This window comes from Dromaius novaehollandiae, chromosome 3 (genome assembly GCF_036370855.1).
Source record: "Dromaius novaehollandiae isolate bDroNov1 chromosome 3, bDroNov1.hap1, whole genome shotgun sequence".
NCBI classification, from domain to species: domain Eukaryota; kingdom Metazoa; phylum Chordata; class Aves; order Casuariiformes; family Dromaiidae; genus Dromaius; species Dromaius novaehollandiae.
Window position 1 is genome coordinate 83960059 of NC_088100.1, and position 20978 is coordinate 83981036.

The window sequence follows — 20978 nt, forward strand, 5'->3', positions numbered from 1 at the left end:
TAACATAGCTGTCATTTTGAAGCATATAAAACCTGAAAGCTAAAAAATTATAGCAGAGAATTAGAGGACATTGTACATGCACTTTCTGTTGCTCCTCAGGACATTAGTTACATCTGTCTGAAGACCACTGCATCTCTATAAACAGGTCTGAGAGAGCCTTTGCGCAGAAGATGATCCAACTTACATGACAGAGTAAAGCCATTTCACCCTTTCAGGCTACAGCTTTCACCCTTCTCTTCAGTACATCAAATCTGATACAGGGACTGAGAAATCAAGCCTTTATAACCCAGGAAATTCCAAAACTGAAAGTTCTTAGAGCAAAATGTTAACTTTGCTGCCCTGCATATCTTGTACACTTCATCGTGTAGGTCAAACAGAGAGTAATACGCTACAATGACAAGGAAAACAGGAACAGGGAACACTGCATATGCACAATTTGGCAGAGTTAATGTTAATGTAGAAACTTAAACTTTTGGTATTTGCTGATATTCAAGGGTTTTATTTCTCAACCTTAACAATACGTTATTGCTGTTTTTTCCCTACCACATAGATTGTAAATAAATGCCAAGTTTCGAAGAGTAGTTTCAGAAAAGAAAGCACAGTTTATGACAAGTTACATGCGTATGTACCACTTTAGAAGGTGCCAAATCCTCAGAAATATTTGAGGAACTTAAAGATGCCGGTGGAGTCAGCTAGCCCTCTCCTATCACTTAACCCCTTTTAGAGCTCTAATCTTGGGTGATTTAGTAGCCTAACTGTCATGAGATTATGGCAAGTTTGAAGCTGTCTGCTCCTGTGTTTCATTTAATAGGCTAACATTCCTCCATCTAGCACTTTATGTGAGATTGCCTTAGTGACCATTCAGCTTCATAAGGTCGTGTGTCCAGATTTTTCTGCCCTTCTGTTACAGCTGGTATCAGGTAAAGTTAAAGCATTTTTACGTCTGCAACATTATTTAGAAAAACAAGTATTATTACAACTTTCCAGTTGCAATGCTAATGTTCTGAACACCAGAGCACTGCATGCAATATAGCAGCTGTTATATATTCAAGGGTGAAATTCCAATAGTAGTATGCTATATAATCTCTGTATAAATATTTATGCTTGTGAAGGTTAAGTGACTTGGAGTACTAAAAACTCCAGCCTTTTGGGCAGGCAACTGCAATTTAAGCCTTCTTTCAGTGACCTACCAGTGACCTCTCTCCTGGTCTGGAGGCAGAGTGATTACTGGAGGCAAAAATTCAGAGTGAATCTTGAGGCCTCTGCTGAGCAATAAACAACCAGTGCATGAAACCCACCAGATGTTACTAGAACCCAACTATGTATCTCAGAACCACTTCTCATCTTAAGCATTGCTTAAATTTACTTGAAACTTCTCCTCACATAACTTCATTCAGAAACCCCTCATGATGTGATTTCAGCATTGATAAAAGATGGTAAAAGCCCATTGAAGATAACAAGCATTGTATCATAAACTGGGTTCTTGGTGTTTTATTCACTCGGTAGTTGGGAAGCTTCTAGTCATCCTTCTCTAATGTGCAGACATGACTTTAGAGTCGTGCTCTGGTTAACTTATGTACTACAGAAATGCAAATGAAACAACAAGCAAGTCTGCTACTAAAACAGTTGTACAAGTTAGTTAGGTCCCATTAGTCATGAGAAGCTGTAGTTTAGTGCCTTTCATCACTCATGGACCAAAAAACAGGCAAAGCATTATTCCTAGAGAACTCAGTAGAGGTGGAATTCACTCCAACCATTTCACCTGAGCATGTTTTACAAAAGCTGTATAATCCCTTATTTACTTCCTGAGCTACATTCCGGAAGGATAACAGATACAGCCTAATTCCTTTTCTCCATCTCACTGTTGTCATTATTTCATGTCAAAAATCAGCAAGCCCAACCCCATTCAATACTCTACACTCCTGTCTGCTGATAATGCATTAGGAATGACCCCATGCTAGAAAGAAGAACATGCCAAGAATGGCATGTCTCATTTTCATCCAGGCTGGTGGGAGTTTTTCATTTGCTGCTTTGAAGCATTGAATGATAGTTTGACTCATGCCTGCCTTCTACTGAAATAACAAAATACAGCCTTGGCGTTGCTGAAGTGAGCCATCCTAAAATCAGGGTTCTGTTGACCTTGTTCTACTTCCTTGCCCAAAGGAAACACATCACCAAAATCACGTCTTGAAGTAGCTCTCCGAAAAAAAGCCTCATCTCTTTCTGTGCCATTCCGTCATGGTTGGTAGCTGTTGTCAGTACTTGTTATCCCTGGAGCAAGAACATTATCAGCAGGTTTATGGCTTGCTAACGCCATATTGAGGAATGTTTATTTTATCTGGCAGTTGATATCTAGAAGAATGGCTTTAGGACAACAATATACATTTCAGTCTGAGGAACTCATTAATAATACTTTAATCCACAGGAGTCTTAGGTTTTATTTTGCTTTACTCGGCACTGGGAGATTTTTTTTCTTGAGTTGCCCTCTCTGAACTTGCCGAGCACGAGTTCCAAATCCCAAAGACTGCATCGATTCTGCTAAGTACTTCTGGTCAGGAGAGATGCACAGCATCACCAGCAGTTTAGCATCACCTCCTAAAAGCAAAAAAAAAAAAAAAAAAAAAAGAAAGAAAAGAAAGAAAAAAAAGAAGACAAAACCCACCCATTTACTCCATTATTTTCAGTAAGTTATGAACTGATAATGTACTGATCTACAAGCAACCAGCATAGGCTACCATTGCTTTTAGAAGCAGAAGACTATATGCAAACACAGCTGTTGAAAACAGACAGCTGCTTACAGGGAAGCCTATATCTAAGAATATGATTGCTTCCCCAGTGGCAGAATAAATATTTCACAATTTGTAATATAGAATTCTTTCCCCTTAAGGCTTCATCAGTTAGTCTGCATGTACATTATGGGTCTGGACATCTCATTAAGCTTTGTCAGATGTTTGCACATTCAGGGTGAAGGCAAAATGGCTCATTGGTGTGGCAGTACAGCAAAATGGATTTATTAAAAGTTTGCAGTGATTAAACAAACACAGAAATTGCCATTTTAAGCACCGCACCTAAACAGTATCCCACGTCATATGCCAAGCATGATTGAAAACAGGCTCAGCATGCATATAGCCTAGCTCCTGCCTATTTGCTGCTTTGGCTTCCCCCTTTCACAGCACTCACTCCAGCACTAGGGGAAATCAGAAGGTCAAGTAAAAATGAATAGTCTTTTTCTGAAAGTCTGAAGAGCTGTTACCTCAGTCACTGCCACTACCTTGAACTAGAGACTTCTGATGCTAAAAACATAGCAGCTGATGCTCTATGGCTGAAGGAAAGAATAAACTAATATACTGTATGGACTTGATACAAACCTGATATTACTACCAAGATTACTTGCTATAAAGCTGTTTCTGCATAGATGAAGAGCTAGAGAAAAAGTGACCTGAACACACAAAAGTTATAGTAGCCTACCATACAGGTGTTCTGGAGTCTGTCTCCTTTGTCTTAATACTGTGTCCTGTAGCAGTAAGAGATTTGCAAATACCTGACTGTGCCCTGTACTAATTAAGATTGAAGCTTAACTTGTAAACTGTACATAACATGGAACACCAGTGAAATGCAATCATTAGCTTTCACACTGTATTATTAGAGATGCTGTGATTATTCTAAGCGTATTAATAAACTGAACCTTGGAAACATCAAGACTTAGCCAAATTCAGGAGGAGCTCAGAACTCACACTGTGTAGTCACAGATCTGTGTACTCACACTGCTCCAAAGCACAGGCCCACATATAAAGGAAATGTGTCAACCCAAGTTCATTGTTTAGTTTTACCCGATGAAAGAGGGGGAAAGGTTGGGAAAAGTAGTCTCTTTTATATTGTTAAACAAAAATCAGAATAATTGCTCACCTACAGCATCCTGGAGCAGATGCGTAAGTTTGCTGTTTCGATATGGTACATGAGATCGCTGTTCTGCTATTGCTCCAAGAACATCTGCCAGAGCAGACAAGCTGCGGTTAATAAATGATGTCTCTCTCAGTGCTGCACCTGTCACTCCAGACATACCTAATACAGTGTAGAGGAAGGCAGTGATAAGACTAGGCACAGCTACTTCGAGTACAGTGTGTGAAAAATTCTATTGTTGTGTCACCTACTTGTGACACAACATTTTTAAATAGACATTCTGAAACATGACTTCCAATCCACCCATGCTAAAAGCAGAATGCAGTGGTGGTTTACTCCACAGTAGCAATACATTGTTCTGTACATTTATTCTTCTGAAATAGGGTTAAAGAAGTTCAGTGAATGCAGATGGTCTGAGGTACCTCATGTTACAGTTGATCTCTTCAGCCATGCAGTGCATCTTGGCTCTGTATGTATCAGGAATAGGGAACTGAGTAAGCAGGAACACTACAGGATTAAAGAAGACAATACTGCTTTTGTAAACACCAGTCCACAGTGTCTTGGGAGAGAAACCTGTTGTGTTCCACCATTTCTTGTAATAGTTAACTGCCCAGTGTGTATACCTTAGCACCAACAGGAGCGACACTGAGTTTCGAAGCTGATGACATAAGCTGCAGAAACAAAGCTGTACAATGGCCATAAGTTTGAGGAGTTTAACAAATTCTGTAAGGTACTGTTCTCTATGGTATGATTTGCTGTACTTGCTCATACAGAAAAGGATGCCCTTTTACCATCCAGCCTGCATGGTGGTGTGTAGCTAAAGCTGCCCTCAAGCAACACTGAAAGGTTTGGTCTACACATCAAATTGCACCAATTTAGCAAAGCTGCTTAAAGTTCAACTCTTTGATCAGTCTTGATGAGTGTGCAGTTAAGAGTAATTCTTCCTGTCCTTACTGCTGCCATTTGGGGAAGAGAAACTTGCTATTAGCATTTAGCATCACATTATTCAAATGCTACCTCTTTGGGGTAGCAGAAGAGCTACAGGTGCATCTGCAATCACATCTCATTACCCAGAGCACGTGACCAGGTTAGGCATAGCTAATGCTAGTGTAATGATCAGAATGGGCTACAGTTTCCTCAACTGCCTTCTCTCCCACCTCTAGAGAGAGAAAGAAGCTGTACAGAGAGAGGCTAAAGATCTTATTTTCCCCTTTAGGCCAGCATTTTCCAAACAGGGAGAACAAAAAAGGTGTTCAAAGGGTAAGTGTGAGAAGGCACAATAAGAGGAAAAACACAGAGGGCTGGAAGAATGTTACTGTGATGGAGAGGATGAGGCTGGAATGGTAGAGTCTCTTGGGAGAGTGGCACAGAGGAAAACAGTTTGGAAAACCCTGCCACAGGGTGGATAATAATCTCAAATAGGAGGTATCTGTGACTAACTTTACTTGGGTCTGTATCTGCTGGCTGTCCCCAGGCTTCTTCTATAGTCAGTGAAGAGAAGCAGGGATTCCCTAAGACAATGGATATCACCTTAAAGCAGAAAATTGTGAATGAGTGAAGGGGTACACATTTAAATGGCAGACATCTGTGTCTGATCAGATGAACTTGCACAAAGCATTTAGCTGAGTTTTCAAGGCGAAAATGAGTTTGCTAAGAAGTGACCACTTAGCTTGTGAATGGCATAAATGATCTAGGGTGGCTGTGGAGCTGTTGAGAACATTAACAGCTGTTAACAAGGCAAGGTGCTGATGTACATTTTAAGTGTGTGTGATACCTGATGTACTGCTGTTCACTTACTTCGATTTGCCCACATTTAAAAAAAAAAAAAAAAAAGAAAAAGAGTCAACAGCTGCCCTCACTTTTGTCAGAGTAAGTCCAGCTTCTTCAAATCTTCAGCAGTGTATCCAATGGCAGAGGTTAGTCTACTGCATGTGCTGGGCCATACCTAACACCGATGTAAGTGAGCACAGCTCTGCTGGCTTCACTGAAGGATCTGGCCCACTGAGCCCCAAACTAAGTAAATATTTGTCCTGACTGAACTGAGAGAACAAACACACACACTATTGCTCAGTTACATGTTTACCAAACAGTTTCCAGCACACGAAAAAGTAATGTATTACATTATGCTTCTCTATAGAACAAAAGTTTAACAGTGAGCAGCAGCGAGAACTCTTGGCAGTAATGTAAAAGACTTTCATAATACTGGTTCAGTTTTCAAAACATTATTTCTGGAATGGTACATTTGGCTGCATGGCTTTTCTTGGTAAGAAAGCTTGTCCTTTAGGAAATAATCAAGCTTTTTAAATTATTGTGTGCACAGAGGAGGGGGAGGAGGAAAATGCTTTGAAGAAACAATGAAAACAGTATTATCTTTTCAAATCAACTTCCTTTAAGAATTTTTCCACAATGAAGCAGAGAAACCCACACATGGTGATATCAATTATTACAAATATTTGTAAGATTAAAATAATTTACACACTTTGAACATTCCTGTACAAAGACATGATAATTTTCAGAGTAGAAAAACAAACCTAAGAAAAGCAGTCTGAACAAAGAATATACCTATGATATGGGTACCTGCCCTGGGCTTACTTCAGGCTAATGCAATCGGATTTTCAGTTAAACTTCACCAGTGTAAAACTGGAACAGTAAGGCCCCAAAACTTCATTTATGTCAGGATCTGTGAGATTAAACCACCACCTGTACAAAAGTAGGGTAACATGTATCCTTACATAAAGAGCTAAAGGCAAGTGCTTTACTCCAGATCTGGGAGGATCTATGCCCATCATTCCAAATAGCTCTTTTTTTTTAGAAACAGATACATTTGCTTACCGACACACTCGCTACCAGCCAGATCCACCAGCTGCAGTCTAGTTTTGATTTGCTTCGGTTTTTCAGTTGTTTCAAATTGTGCTGGTGAAGAGGCCCTGGAAGAAAAGGTGGATTTATTTTCCCTCATTTTCTGCGGAAAGGTGCAGGAAACTTCTTTATTTCGCTTCTGACTGGTTAGTTCATCTTCCCATGAAATACCTGGTTAGTGAAGAAAAAAAAAAACAAGGAGAGCTTCTTAGTGACACTGCAAATTGAGATGGCATCTACGGGAGGAGAACAATGTCTGCTGTTTCAGGATATTCTAAGAGAAGCAATATACAAATCAGAATCAATGATATGGGCAGGCTGAACAACCTGGTTTGAAACCTTGCCTATCCTGTTTAAGGTTTTGCTTATCATACCGATCATACCAGTTGGTAACAAGACTTGATGTAGGTTGTGATGTATCTGATGTCCCCAATATCCACACTTCCAGCTGGAAAGCAAGAAACAGGAGACCACTGAGGACTTCAAAAACGCTTTTTATCATGTTTTAGACTGACTGCAAACAAAGTGGGATTTTGGATGGTTAGGAGCAGTAAGCTCTGAAGTCTGTTTCTACGCAGTTGGTCTTTCATCTGCTGCTGCTGCTCTGGCCAAAATTGTTCATCCTGCCTCTTCTGTTCTGTCCTTTGCTGCTATTCCCTTTAGACTTCGTTCAGCCATCTTATCTCATTGCTGCATCGCTGCCTGATGAGCTACTAGCCTTGTTAGCATTACTTCCACTTGTTCAGGTAGGTCACCTACTCATCCTGGCCCTTGTTCTGTAGCTGCACTAGACTGCTTCACATCCTTCCCCTTCCTTAGCAGCAGCATCTGGCTTTCACTCTCTGCTGGGAAGAAAGAGGAAGATGAATTCTCTGGAAAAGCTGCTTTGGCATTAGCTTAGCAGGAATATGTGCAAAAGGACTTTCCCAAAGCAGTTCTGCTTTTTTGCTTCGGTGTTCTGGCTTTCATCCATCTCTCTTTGTTGTAAGGAAACACATAAAAGAATAAAAGGCAGAGGCTTTGCTACAGGTAATAGAGACAATAAACTGGCTTAAGGTCTTAAGGAGTCTAGCTGCAATAGGACAAAGTTCACGGTGGGCTGCAAAACTTCAGTAGGGAGCAGACATAACTGGGCAGTAAAACTCTGTACCTCTCCAGCTAGGCTGCTGCTAACACCGAGCTAACTGTTCACACTGTAGACTGAGCAGCTGTGTTGGCTTACACAGAAGAAATGGCTTCAGTCCAGACAGTGTAAAAATGTGTTCTCTGTCCTCTTCAGCCTGAGATGAAGGAACTGCCTCCCTTAAACAATAGACATTACTGAAACAAATTGCTATAAGAGCTTAATCAAACCTGAAAAAGTGCTTGCTTGTCCACTCTTGCTTTTGTTGAAGAGCTCATCTTAGACGTCATAACTTTTTTTTTTGTGACTTAGATCTCCAGTGTTGACATACTTGTCAATTGCACATAGATTTTAAGTCAGGAAACATTCCCTTTAAACAGAATGCACTGCCACACTCCTATAATAAGGTCCCATTTGCAACGCTGGTTTCTCCTACCCCACACCCATACTGCTCATCTTCGTCCTTGCGCTATGAACTGTAAACCTAGAAGTCTGCATTCAACATAAATTAGGTATTTCTATGGAGTTTTGCTGCCAGACAATGTGATGTAGCAGGGTGACTGCCATTAGCAATGTCCAAGGGAAGTCCGGACTAGACAAGATGGCTGGTGTGGTAACGATGCAAATGCTCTGTTTTGAATAGTAACATCTGCCTGATTGACAAGAATCTGGAACTGGATAGAGCTAACATCTGAAATGCGAGAGCTGCAACATGCAAAATGACTGTGTCTTTTGGCAGGGGCCATAGGTAAATGAGGGCAGTGTTTGTTCTGTTTTGCTAATATTGTCGGTCTAATTTCCAATTACAATCTAGAGAGAAAAAATGTTTTAAATATTTTCCACTTTCTAAAACCATATTGTTGCTGCAGAATATGAAGGAAACAGACCACAGCACTGAAAAAGGAGAGTCTAATTACAACATGAGCAAAAGAAAACAAAGTTAACCCCCCAAAAGCCAAAGTAATTCCTAAAGCAATAAAGTGGTAAGTGTTGATGTGGTAATGAAAAAAACAAGCAAAGGACATAACTATAATGTAGAAATACAGGTTTTGCCATACTAAATAAAACAACTATGTTGTCTGTTCCTGCAGTGACCTATTATTAATTGTTCAAGAGACTTTGAATTTAATGGATTTATTGCAAGGCAGCAGATAAAAAATAATTCTTTATCACCCAACAGCATATGCTGATTAGCATATGCCCTAAAACACCACCAACATTGGTTAGCTTTACCACACACTTAGCAAGTATAATTAGATGATATGTCATACAAAGTGATTTAACTACTGTATTTGAGTGTCTATCAGATGATGACTTACTGATCAGTTTTATAGCATGAAACAACTAACGAAATAAATTTTAAGAACTCCGTAAGTCAAGACATGTAAAGAAAAGTAAGAAGTTACTATGAAAGCATCTAATAAACCAGTAGTATTCAGAAATCGAAGTGGTAAGGTGTTTAAAAAGCTATTTGAAAGGTTAAACAACAAAAGAAAAGAACTGAGGGAATGGATTAAGCACAGGAAAAATGAAGAAAGAACAATACAAAAATCTTTCAGTTCACAGACTGTGTTTCAAAAACAAATGGCTCTAGATATATTTTAGTGACATCCTACTTACCAAAGTTATCTCCAGAGACAATTGTGGTTATAGTCAATGTAACTACCAGATGAGAACGAGAGGAATGAGCATGCACCAGTGTTGGGTGTCTGACTCTCAACTGCAGGCCTTTATTTACTAGATGCAAGAATTCAGATGCATTTTCAACAGTTCTAAGAAATAAAGAAACAGAAAGTTTAACTGATCCACAGTAAAAATGACATGAGAAAGCTGGCAACTTGGACACGAGCTGATCATTTCCTCTTCCCAGCTCTTCTAACTCCCTGTACTATTCCCCACTCTATCTCTAAACTGGTCTCAGTTTTGAGTTGCTCAGGCTGCTGTGTTACAGTCTTTTTCTGGTGGGACATAGTCCAAGATGAAAATTCAAGGCAAAAGTGTGACTTAATACTGAAAATGCTGAGGAAGTGGCCTGCCAGCCTTGCAAGACTGTAGTACCTCAGCTCTGGGAGTGATTCAAATTTCTACTCCTCTGCACTTTCGAAAACAATATACAAATAGACTTAGACATTCCTGAAATCTCTGGTCTTACAGATGTGGAGTTGACCAGTTTATGTTAAACAAGGACCTGCTCTTTGGGAGGTACAGAATTAGGGAAAAAAAAAAAAAAAAATTCTCTGGGCCTTTGGAAATTGCAGTTCACATTCAGAATTAATTCCAAATTCCTTGTGAAAAAGTTCAGTTGTGCTGTTCAGTGAACAGAGGTTCCAGTACAGTGTCAGAATAGACAGGCATAAGTTTATATAGATAATTTTATCTTATACTATCTGTTCTATTTTTCAGTTGAAGGAAATACTGCAAGTATGAGCAATTGAAGGGCCAAAACCTGATACAGAAGGTGAAATAAACTGATTAGATAAAGAAAAAAAAAAAACATTTTCCCCAGGTTTGCAATCTGAAAGCAAATGAGGTAAGATTACCAATAAACTGGTGTTCCTTACCCTTTCCTTTCACTGCACTGCCTTGTTTAATAATCACTCAAGCTACACCACAAAGCATTAGTTTGTAGATGGGTGTATAAATTATTATGACTGCATATCACAGCCTGGTTACAGAATGCCTTGTGAGACACCAAAACCATTAATAACTGTCCTGACAGGCTGCCTGCTAGACTTGGTTCTGCATCACTGCAAAGCATGTGATAAAAGGCAGGGTCTTCATGACTTAGATTTGGCCAATTTCAGTGAAAGTCACACGGGGTACAAACATATTATGTGCTAAGAACAGGCATACAGGAAGAGGTCAGAGAAAAAAGAGATATACCCAACTGAAACAACTTACTCTGAAAATAAAGCAAAGATATCGATACTGAAGAAGGGGAATACACAGCTATACCATACTTACCTTTATAAGACAGACACACTTAAGAGAGAAGCAACAACATAAGCAATTCCCTGAGTAATCCAGCAACACCATAAAGAAGAGCTTCAGGAACTAAATGTTCACTATAGACTTCAACCTGGCAATCATGAGCCACGTGTACTTGCAGCCCCTGTAATACCTCTGCCTCTATGCATCTAGTGATGGCCTCCCACAATGCCTCCCTGGCTCAGTTTGACCTGGCACAAACAGGGAAGCAGTGGCTTCAGTTATATAGCCAGGGAAGGCAGAGCCACATGCTGGGATGATCTAACTATTGCCTGGGGTTCAAGGAGACAGCTCCTGCCTTCCTGAGTCTTGAATTGCATTTTCCAATAGCTGATCAGCCAGAACTGGATAACCTGAGAGGTGAGCAGCCTTCGCTAGGATATAACAACAGGCAATCAGCTTCTGCAAGCTGTTGCTAGTGTGCACGGGCAAATGGGCCGTGCTGCTAAGCTGCTGTGCTCCAACTGGAGTTTGCAGACAGAGCTAAGCGTTGGGATAAGCAGTTAGTGCTGGTCATCTATTAGGAAACTGCAGTTGACTGTGGAGGTGAACAGCACCACCAGCCCAAAGCTGCACACTCGTCAGAGCAAGCTCGTCAGTGGGGCAGCCTCCCAGTAATGATTTTTGGTATAATCTTTACGACTATATCATGCTGTATGTACCATACACTGAAGGACCAGCTTCTACAAAGAGAAGCCCCATTGTGCTTAGGTTAAAAATTTGATGCTGAAAGTTCTCCAAAGTCAACCAAGTCGTAAAAGAAGAACGAAACTGAGATTTTTGTGATTCAGTAGGATGTACACGTTAACAGGAAAGCGACTACTGTATTTTATTGGACATATGGAGAAACCAATGAGACCCAGCAGGCGAATATATTCTGAGATGAAATATTATTACAAATGAGGATGTGTTTTTATTCAAAGCACCAGCTGTTTACTTTAGATTTCAGGCAGCTGAGTGGCCTCACTCAATGGTTCCCTTACTTTGTTTGGGTTTGCTTTTTCTTATTAACCTTTCTGTATAATTATTAATATAACCCACTTATGAATTGGACTTTTTTGCAGCTTGCATTGTAATTGAGATACATGTCCCTATTTTTGTGTATATTTGCATTAGAACCGAGTATTTATCAATTGATTCAGATAAATGTTTTAAGAAGGTTCTTAGCTCAAGGCACCGGGTTCCTTTACCATACATTACAATTTACAGAAATAAACACAGCAGCCATTTTATGAACTAGAAGAACAAATCAAACTTTACTGCAGCTTCTGGTTCCTGTTTCTATGGCAGAGATCCCTGACACATCTCACCTTTCTGTGCCTCAGAGCCTAGGAAAAGAGATGGGTCACCTGCTAACTATGCAAAGCCTCCTTGAGGGTAAACATTTTCTCAGGAATGATCCAGACCAGCATCTTGGTCACTGAGGTACTGTAATTAAAAATTACTTGGAGGTTCTGACAAAGCAGAAAAAAGTATTCAACTCCTATTGTACCCATGCTGTATGTACCCATTTTTCATCTACTAAGTCATACAGTTCCTTCCTTCTCTAGTCAAAGGAAAAAGATTAGCTTCTTGAAGAAGGAATCAGCACAGACAAATGAAGTACTGCTCCCAGTCACCTCTGAAGGAGTCTTTCTTTCCCCTGACCATAAAGCCTAGGGAGTCTCTATCTATCCAAATTAACCAGGTGCCGAAAGTTACAGTATAGTCACAGCTGGGGAAATCCAGGAACACAGACTGAGAGAAACCCACCAAGCAGCATAATACAGATGGAAAGAGAGCAAAAGGATTCATCATTTCAAGCTCTAGTCATTTTTAATTCATTCCAGGCTCTTATGGGACATTCCGAGTGCAATCAAGAATGCAGAGTTTGTCTGGAAATCATATTTAACCTCAAGTGTGAAGAGTAGACATACTCCAGAGAAAAATGTTAAACCCATCTAGAGTAGTGCAGTGATTATTATTTCATAGAAACAAAAGAGAGTTATACAGCCCAGCTGGTGAAGTAAGCCACTTTACAGTTTCTCTGGGGTTCTACTTTTCTATGAGCAGTTCAATGTCTAGAAAATACAAGTTAATAAATGCATACAAGCAGGTAGAATAAAAGGATATTTACGCAACCCTCCAGTACGCTGTCATTTTTAGTCAAGGCAGTAACTAAAACCCACATAAACAAACTGAAACTGGTGGTTATAATGCTTATGTGAGTCCACTGAAGGTGCATTTTGTTTTAATTGACGGGGCAGGGGGGGAATGCTTTTCACATCTGACTTCCAATTCCTCCTGGAGAAGTATAGATTAGATTGTGACAAGCATTATGATAGGGAAGTGAATAAAAACATCGTGTTTCCCATGGAAATGTTAAATGTTACAGTAGTGTGCTAAGCTTTTCAGTAGACAAGATGTTTCTTTCTTTTCACAAACATCATTTGCCCAAGGAACAGAACTTTCTTCTGAGTTGTCAGTCCTCTCTGTAGTTCACAGCAGAAATGTTCCCTCTGAAATCTGTTCACATTCTGCAGGCTCACAGTGAAATGTCCAGGAGTTTAATTCCACTGGGTAGCAACACCTCTCCAGTGCCACTAGTACGGCTTGTCTTAACCTGTTTTATTAATGTTTATTTAATACCAGCATAAACAGCACATCTGTTACTAAAATGGAGTATTTGAAACAGATCTGCTCCTGTAAATGCATGAATTGTTATGAGCATGTGATTTTTATAATCAAAATAGCAAGGATATATGTTTTATACATAAAAAGAAAGTATTATATATTTGCTTTGTACACTATACATATGTAACGCCATTCCTATGTATACTAACAAGCCTTTATAAAGCTTACAAGTACAAGGAGGCATTAAATAGGTACAGCTGTTGCCTGTAACTACTTTAGGCCTCCCTTCAACATCAAGATACGTGTAAATAAGAATCAAACTTACCACACACATGTGCACTGGGAAGGCGGGCATCTAAAAACTGAATGAGTAGAAGGGATATTGTCCAGTCTTAGATTTTGATTTGAAGAACTTGGATTTTCAAGAACCACATGTCATAAAGTGTCATTCTTTGTATAGCACTTTTTTATCCCCTAATGACTGTAGAGAAATAACACTCTGCAGCTTCTTAAAAATCTATAAGTGTATACATTTCTATTATAATCTGTAAGACTTCTTATAATACCGTAAGTCTCCAGGGAAAGTCCTTTGTGACCGAGTTACCCTTTCTTTTCCTAGCGCTAACAAGATGCTCTAGATCCAGTAATGATGATATACATAACTATCTTCAGGCATCCTGAGTGGAGGGTGCTTAACACAGAAGTATAACCAAAATTAATTGTATTGTTATTACTGAGACTATGTTAATATTTGGAGGCAACTGCAATAGACTGTGTTAACTGAAACACAGTGAGAGCATATGCATATGGTAAGGACTCATTATTCAGAAGCGTTCACTGGCATCCATAACTGATTTTTGCAATAACTATGCACTGCACTAACACCATATTATGATCAGAATCATATTGTGCACTTACTCATATGTAAGCAATGGAACATCACTCTTTCCTTCTCTGGTTGTGACAACATCGCGTTTGACGCCAAATACTCTTCCACAACTGTCTTTGGCCAGAAGATCAAAAATTTCATTATTATATACTTCTACAACAGAAACCTCAACCCAGTAACTTCCTGGTGGCTTTTCTGAAATAAGCCTACAGAATAAAAATAGAAAAAAACAAATGAAGAAAACTGAAAAATGCTGAAGTCAAATCCCAAGTAAGCTATCTGCAAATAAGGATGTATTCTTTATTTGTAATAAAATTACAACCTGATAAAAGTGCCTATTAAATATCCTCAGTCATGGCTGTGCCTCATCCCCATACTACTGTTGAGCTAAAGAAGAAGATTATACACTTAAATTATACATGAGGCAGTAAATAGACCTTCATTTGGAAACAGCGGTAACAGCTTACATTGTTTTTCTCCACTAACTCCCCTCACTCCTCAAGCTGGTTTTTTTATACCAATTCCCGTCTGGGAGTTACTGCATTCAGAGCTCAAGGCATGATAATCTTGGGCAGATTGCAAGCAATGAGCAGGCAGAGATGGTAAAATGTTCCAGCTAGATCTGTAAGAGGTTATCTGTCCACAACCTCAGTGCAGAACCCAGAAAAAGTAACTTTTGACTGCATTTAAACCACACAACTTGTTCCTGTAGTGTGGCCTGATTGTGACTTCTGGTCGTTATTGTGACATTCCACTCCCCTCTCCTACTGTTAAGACCTAACCACAATTTTGTATGAAGCATAAGTTGTAAAAGCTGATTACTGTCAAGAGGAAAACACATGAGACAGTAGTCCTAAAATCCCAGAAAAATTATAAAATAAGGGCCTGTCTGCTCAAGGAAACTGTATTTACAGTTAGACACATTTATTCTAGTGCAACATTGGCTCTTGTTGATTTAGCCCCTACCCTTCTCCAGAAGAAACAGACTTAACTGAAGCAGCCTCTAATGGCTCTTCTATTATAACATAGCAGCAGATCAGTTCAAACCATGCATTACGTTCTACTAAGAAATGCAGCCCAGAACAGATCATTGTTAGAAAGTCTATTGTCATCCTTCCATGGAACTGGGTTCTAATTTGGATCCCTTTCATCTACTCACTGTCAGTCCTCACAAAGCTTGAAAGAATGCAAGTATCTTTCGGGCTGCCACAAATATGGTTGAAACTTATTCAAAACTTATCAGGGGTCTGAAATACAGATGGACAGATACACTGAGCAAGATTATGCAATCTTAATTTTCTTAGGAAATCGAGCTAAGCAGGATAGACACTAGAAGTCTATATCAAATCTCAAATGTGGAATGGTTGTCAGAGGTGCTATAATTATTAATCATTGTAAAACTGAAATCTGTAATGATAAATTACAAACATTATTTATCCTTTCTATAAAGTTTAATGTGAAAACTCTGTATGCATGCCATTGACAAAAGCCTTAACTCTTACTAGGTTGATATTATCAGCTTAGTGTTACCTGAACACTTCTTGGGTAGCTCGAGGAATAATTCCAAGTTCTGATTCATCTTCTATGGAGAATGCAAAGTTCTCCTCTAATTGTGGTCCCAACATTGTATATGTCTTCCCACTTCCAGTCTGTCCATAAGCCATGATACACACATTGTACCTGAAAATCAAAAGTGCCTTCATTTATTTTTATTACCAAATGCATTTAAGTGGCAGGTTAAATCCCAGACAATTTGGGAACACAAACCAAGACTAAAAATAATTACACTGCCACTGCAGATTTCTTCCTGAAGATCTCGAAATCAGACTGAAATTAAGTACTGCTCATGACCTCTCTGAAACAGATTTTTATTTTTTTAAGCAGCAATGAAGGGTAGGGAACTGACAACACCAGGATGCTTAGCTTGGAATGACTGATGATGTTAGACCTCCTGTCTGCCCCACTTCCAGTTCACGCACTACTGAGCTGCTTGCTAATCAGCTCCTGAAGTACTGTAGTTCACAGTATAGCATTTTAAAGTAAACCATCACTGGGTTTGATTTGTCTTACACTGCTATGCTGCAAACCACAGCCCACAGTCACTGCAAAAGATAAGAGAGGCCTAATAATAAGAGACACAAATTTAAAACCAAATGCATTACCTGAGTACAAGCACGCGCATGGATATTTCTACTCCGGAATAAAAGTGTGAGGAATTGATTTGATGTGGACTTGTAGAAGGCAAAAGAGTACAATGTCAGTGCAGAGGTACAGGCACCCCTGGAACACAATTCATCATCTTCTGAGTAGACATGTGAAATACATCAAATGAACAGAAGTCTGAAAATGCCTGGTTTTCTCCACTGAACATTAAAAAATAAGTCTAGAGCAGCCAGCTCTGTTGTGGATCTCTCTGCTGCAGGCATCTGAATATAGCTGTATTAATGCTATCCACGAAATGTGTTTCTAACACAGTTGGATCCAAGTCAACATCATAAGCAAAACAATTGGAAAGAAACAAATGCATCCAGTCACAGTACTATTTTGTATTGAGGACCAAGGCTGTAACGTGCAGTTGCAGGTTAGTCCCCACTCACCTGTGTCTATACTGCAGGCACCTGCTGGCACATTGGTTTTGACCACAGAACTGTGCCAGCAAAAGCTCTTAGACCAGTGAAGGAGCAGTCTTGCCCGTGTAACTGCACATTTCCTATCTTGTTTGTGCAGAGTCCCAGCTTTAGCAGAATCTCCATGCACTAGAAGCGCTTTGTGGTATGCTGTAATTTCAGCTCAATTAAAGAGTTGCAAGAATGGGCTTGCTCCTATTCTGCCAGGGAGTGCAATTTCACTGCCTAAGCTATACCTCCTCTGTGGACAGACCTGAACAGCTGCTTTTGGTAATCTGATGCTTTCCTGCATATCAAAAATGTTGTTTCAAGTACATGCCAGCAAATTTCAGTGAACACCCCTCATGGAGGTGTTTCAAATTTTTGACTTCAGGTCATCAAATACTGAAATTGCCACTGCAAAGAAATATATTTGCAGGGCTTTTTGAATACTAAACGTGCCTAGAAGCAATCATTTTGGAGGATATTAAGAAAATTTTCTCTTATTAGAAAGAAGTGGGGGCTGATAAGCAACACAGCAAATATCTGGGCACCCTTTCTAGTGATGTAAAGTCAAAGCTGCAGTCAGTGAACCTATGACAAGGTCCCCAAGTCAGAATGCAAAGAGTATAACTAGAAGTCTAGTCATAGATTTGATGGAGTAAAGGAGGCAACTGCAACTGAAATTAAAGAGCACTATGGCAAAATGAAAGGTTCTAGAAATTGGAGCTGCCAATCTGAAATGTGGGATTTCCCTAGGTATTCACTGTTGTCATCAATCTACTTTCATTTATGTCAGTGGAAAGCTCCAAGTAATTTTCATAGTTTTCAGCTAGGCCAACAACAAGCAGTTTTCAAAATTTCATCCCCAAAGCAGACTGCCTGAGAAGTCATAGCTTCTGGAGACTTCTGGTTCCTCTTCAAAATAAGAGTGATATCTTTTGAACCAAAAAGGGAGCCAGAAGTTTGCAACTAGTAATTTTCCTTAGGTAAAACAAAATGGAAGTCTTCTCAGAAATCTCTCAAACTTTCAAATACTACAGCTACTATTTAAATTTTCTTAACTTGTTAGAAAGCAAGCATTATGGCCAAAATAGTTCTGACAAGGTACAGATGGTATGATTAAAAGCTGAACTTCACAGGTGCTTGTAACTTTGATGATAAAGACAGAAATCAAGAGTTAAGCCAGTGATATCCTTTCTGTCAAAGCCAAAACAGTATTTCAATAAACCGAAGTGAGCTAAAACTACCCACAGCAGTATTAGATCTAACTAAGCACAGGAAAGAATGAATTGTTGGGTGATTTAGTGAAAGGATGGGCAGCAGCAACAGATCAAATTATATTTATCCAGTTTACTTTGTTGATGCTTTGGTTCCAACATAAGGGTTTTAAATAAAGCATGAAACCTATTTTGTATCCTCAGGCTTCTAATCCGAGCATTTCTGATTAGGATTCAGCTATGAGACGTTTCTCTTCTATCAACCCAGACATTTCTCTTTCTTCACTGTGTTTCATTAGTTATATTATTGTTTTAAAAAGTTCTTATTATCAAATTAGAATACCAATACTTTTATAGTACTCCTCTCCTGAAAAGGATGTGGCTGTTCACTACAGCAAAGTTATCACTGGGTTGGGAACACAGTCAAAAGAAATCAAAGAAAGAGGAATTTATTCTTCCTTAAAATAAATAAGTAAGTTAAGTTTATTCTTCAATCTTGTAAAGAAAGGAAATGTTATCTTAGTCTCTTGCTGGTCCTGTACTGCTAACTGTAAACTTTGAAGGCTGCAGTATTTTGTGTGTTTTGCATATGGAACAATCTTTTCCTCCTGTATATTTATACTGAAAAATTAAACAATTCATTAAAAAAAGAAAAATAAGGAAAAAGAGTTGAACAGTCAGTTGAACACTCCTTTCTACTTAAGGTTGTTACAGACCATTTTGGAGCCCAGATCAAAACAGTCAGGAGGGGCACAGAGGTTCAAGGTTCAGACAAAGTCTGTCTGCTTCACATTTACAAAGGGAAAGCTCCTCAGAAACATGGCTCTTATGCACAGTCTTTCCTTCCCTGAAAATCTGTTTCTCTTTAAACAGCACTCCTGGAAAAACAAGACAGCTCTTTTGTTTTCAATAACAGAACATTTCCTAAATGAATATAAAAATCCCAGCTTTCAGGACAGGATTCTTTCAATGCGCAGACTGGAAAGTGGGAAATACAGTAGATAGAGGTACAGATCAGACAGTCTGAAGAAACACTGGCAACATACTGAGCCAAAGCAAACTTCTGTTCATTGCAACAGGAGAAGTATAAAGCGAAAACAGTTGTTCTAAGGACCTCTCCAAACTCCTCCATCCTAGGGGTCCCCAGGTTGCTCCACCATGGAAACTGGTTACTCATCCTCAGAGAACTAGAATAGTGCCCTATGGGCCATACAGGACTTCCCTTAGCCCAGCTAGCCCTTGCGAGCCCCTCTGTGGCATGTGTAACAGGATGTTTGGGATTTCCCAATATTCACAATATCCTGATATGCCTCTCTTAGTCTGCTTTTAACTATCAGACAGAAAAGGAGACTTGCAAACTTCAGTGTGCAGGCTGGCAGGAACAAGGGTTGCCACTGTTCAACTATGCCGCTCTGGAGAGAAAGAGGCTGTAATCAGGGCTACAACGAACACCTATAGTTTGGTTGAATCAGGGTGGCAAAAGAGTAGAAAGGAACTATTACATAAATCTAAGTTCATGCCTGAAGGACAACAACCACTTGAAGGCTTATTTGTGAGAGCAGCTTAACTTGGCCTTAGTGTAAATGAAAATCACACTTCAAGAACTTCAGTGACTAAAAGTAATTAAACACATTTGTTAGTGCTTATTACTGATTAGTTTCTTACTCAAGCCAGCATTCTGTTTTAATCCTAGTATCTGAAGGATTCTTAAGAACTGAGATTGAAGATGCTCCATTCTGATTCAATCAGCAATTGATTCAAAATTCAGTATGACCTCCTATAGCATGTGCTGTACACAGGAACAGAACAGATGATCAGAAAATGGCCCTGGCAGGCTTTCTGTATAAGAACGCACTGTTGGAAGAGATGTATCATACTGTGTCTGCAGTTGAAAAACAGTTCTAAAGCATAACCTACCAAAACATAGGAAAGAAAAAAAAATAGTATCCTCTGTTAGAAGCAATGCTCATGTTTGCGATAACAGAAAGAGACCAGAGAAAAACTGCTGACCACCTTTTTTTCCCCCCAAATTTGTCCACTCTGCTAAATTTTACAAACAGTTGTGTTCACTGTTTATATGGGGAAACAACATTCTCTCAATGTTTAGTAGAAAGAAAACAGGAAAATGAAACTGAAAAGCTACAAAACTTGACACGACTGTGAGGCAATTAACGGCTAATGCCTAAGTAATTTTTTTTTAATTGATGGATTTCAGCAGACAGTTGTCCTTTAGCTTTCCCGTTCCCACTTTTTAACTTACCCATCCAAAAGAGAAGTTAGCAAAGGGGCCACATCTGCAAACACTGTGTCTTGAGACTCAGAAGCATTGTAAACTCTGAGGATCAAAATGCAATGGTTAATTGAAGAAAAAATATAAATATTTTGCTACAATACAAGAACATAAAATATAGAAAATGTAGGCCAGTGACACAAAACTTGTGACCCGCTAACATTTCTATGACAGCAACAATTACAGATTGTGTTTTAAAAGACTTATTTAGCTTGCCAACATGAAGCTGGCAGAGAGAAACTACTCACTGCTGCTCTAAAGCAGACTTCCTATGCCAGGAAATTAAAAGGTAATGAGGAAGAGCTGAATTGCCATGGGAGTTATCACTTTGTTCAGCTGGCTAGAGGGAAAAAACACGGGGCACGGCCAAGCCTTGAAGGCTGTGTAGGAAAGTCTGAAGTGCCTCCAGTATATTACAGAAGAGAACAATCTTGGAGCAGGAGAGAAGCCAGGATCCACTAAAGAAGTGGTCTGGTTGCTTTTTGCGATG

General features: G+C 39.4%; 1 protein-coding gene across 11 annotated transcripts in view; it reads right to left on the reverse strand.

The window, feature by feature from the left end:
• Positions 1-582: 582 nt before the first annotated feature.
• KIF25 (kinesin family member 25) overlaps positions 583-20978 on the reverse strand; it is a 48641-nt gene continuing 28245 nt past the window's right edge. For 2 of the 11 annotated variants that reach the window (XM_064509312.1, XM_026117255.2), the window contains exons 9-15: positions 20459-20533; positions 15903-16052; positions 14402-14578; positions 9503-9654; positions 6733-6930; positions 3907-4062; positions 583-2595 (exon numbers count right to left, since the gene is read on the reverse strand). In XM_064509312.1, coding sequence (XP_064365382.1) covers positions 2438-2595; positions 3907-4062; positions 6733-6930; positions 9503-9654; positions 14402-14578; positions 15903-16052; positions 20459-20533 — 1066 coding nt within the window. In that variant the 3' untranslated portion in view covers positions 583-2437. Of the gene's footprint in view, positions 2596-3906; positions 4408-6267; positions 6931-9502; positions 9655-14401; positions 14579-15902; positions 16053-20458; positions 20534-20978 lie in introns of those variants that run through there. The other 9 variants (XM_026117257.2, XR_010388474.1, XM_026117256.2 and 6 more) reach the window with 9 other exon arrangements.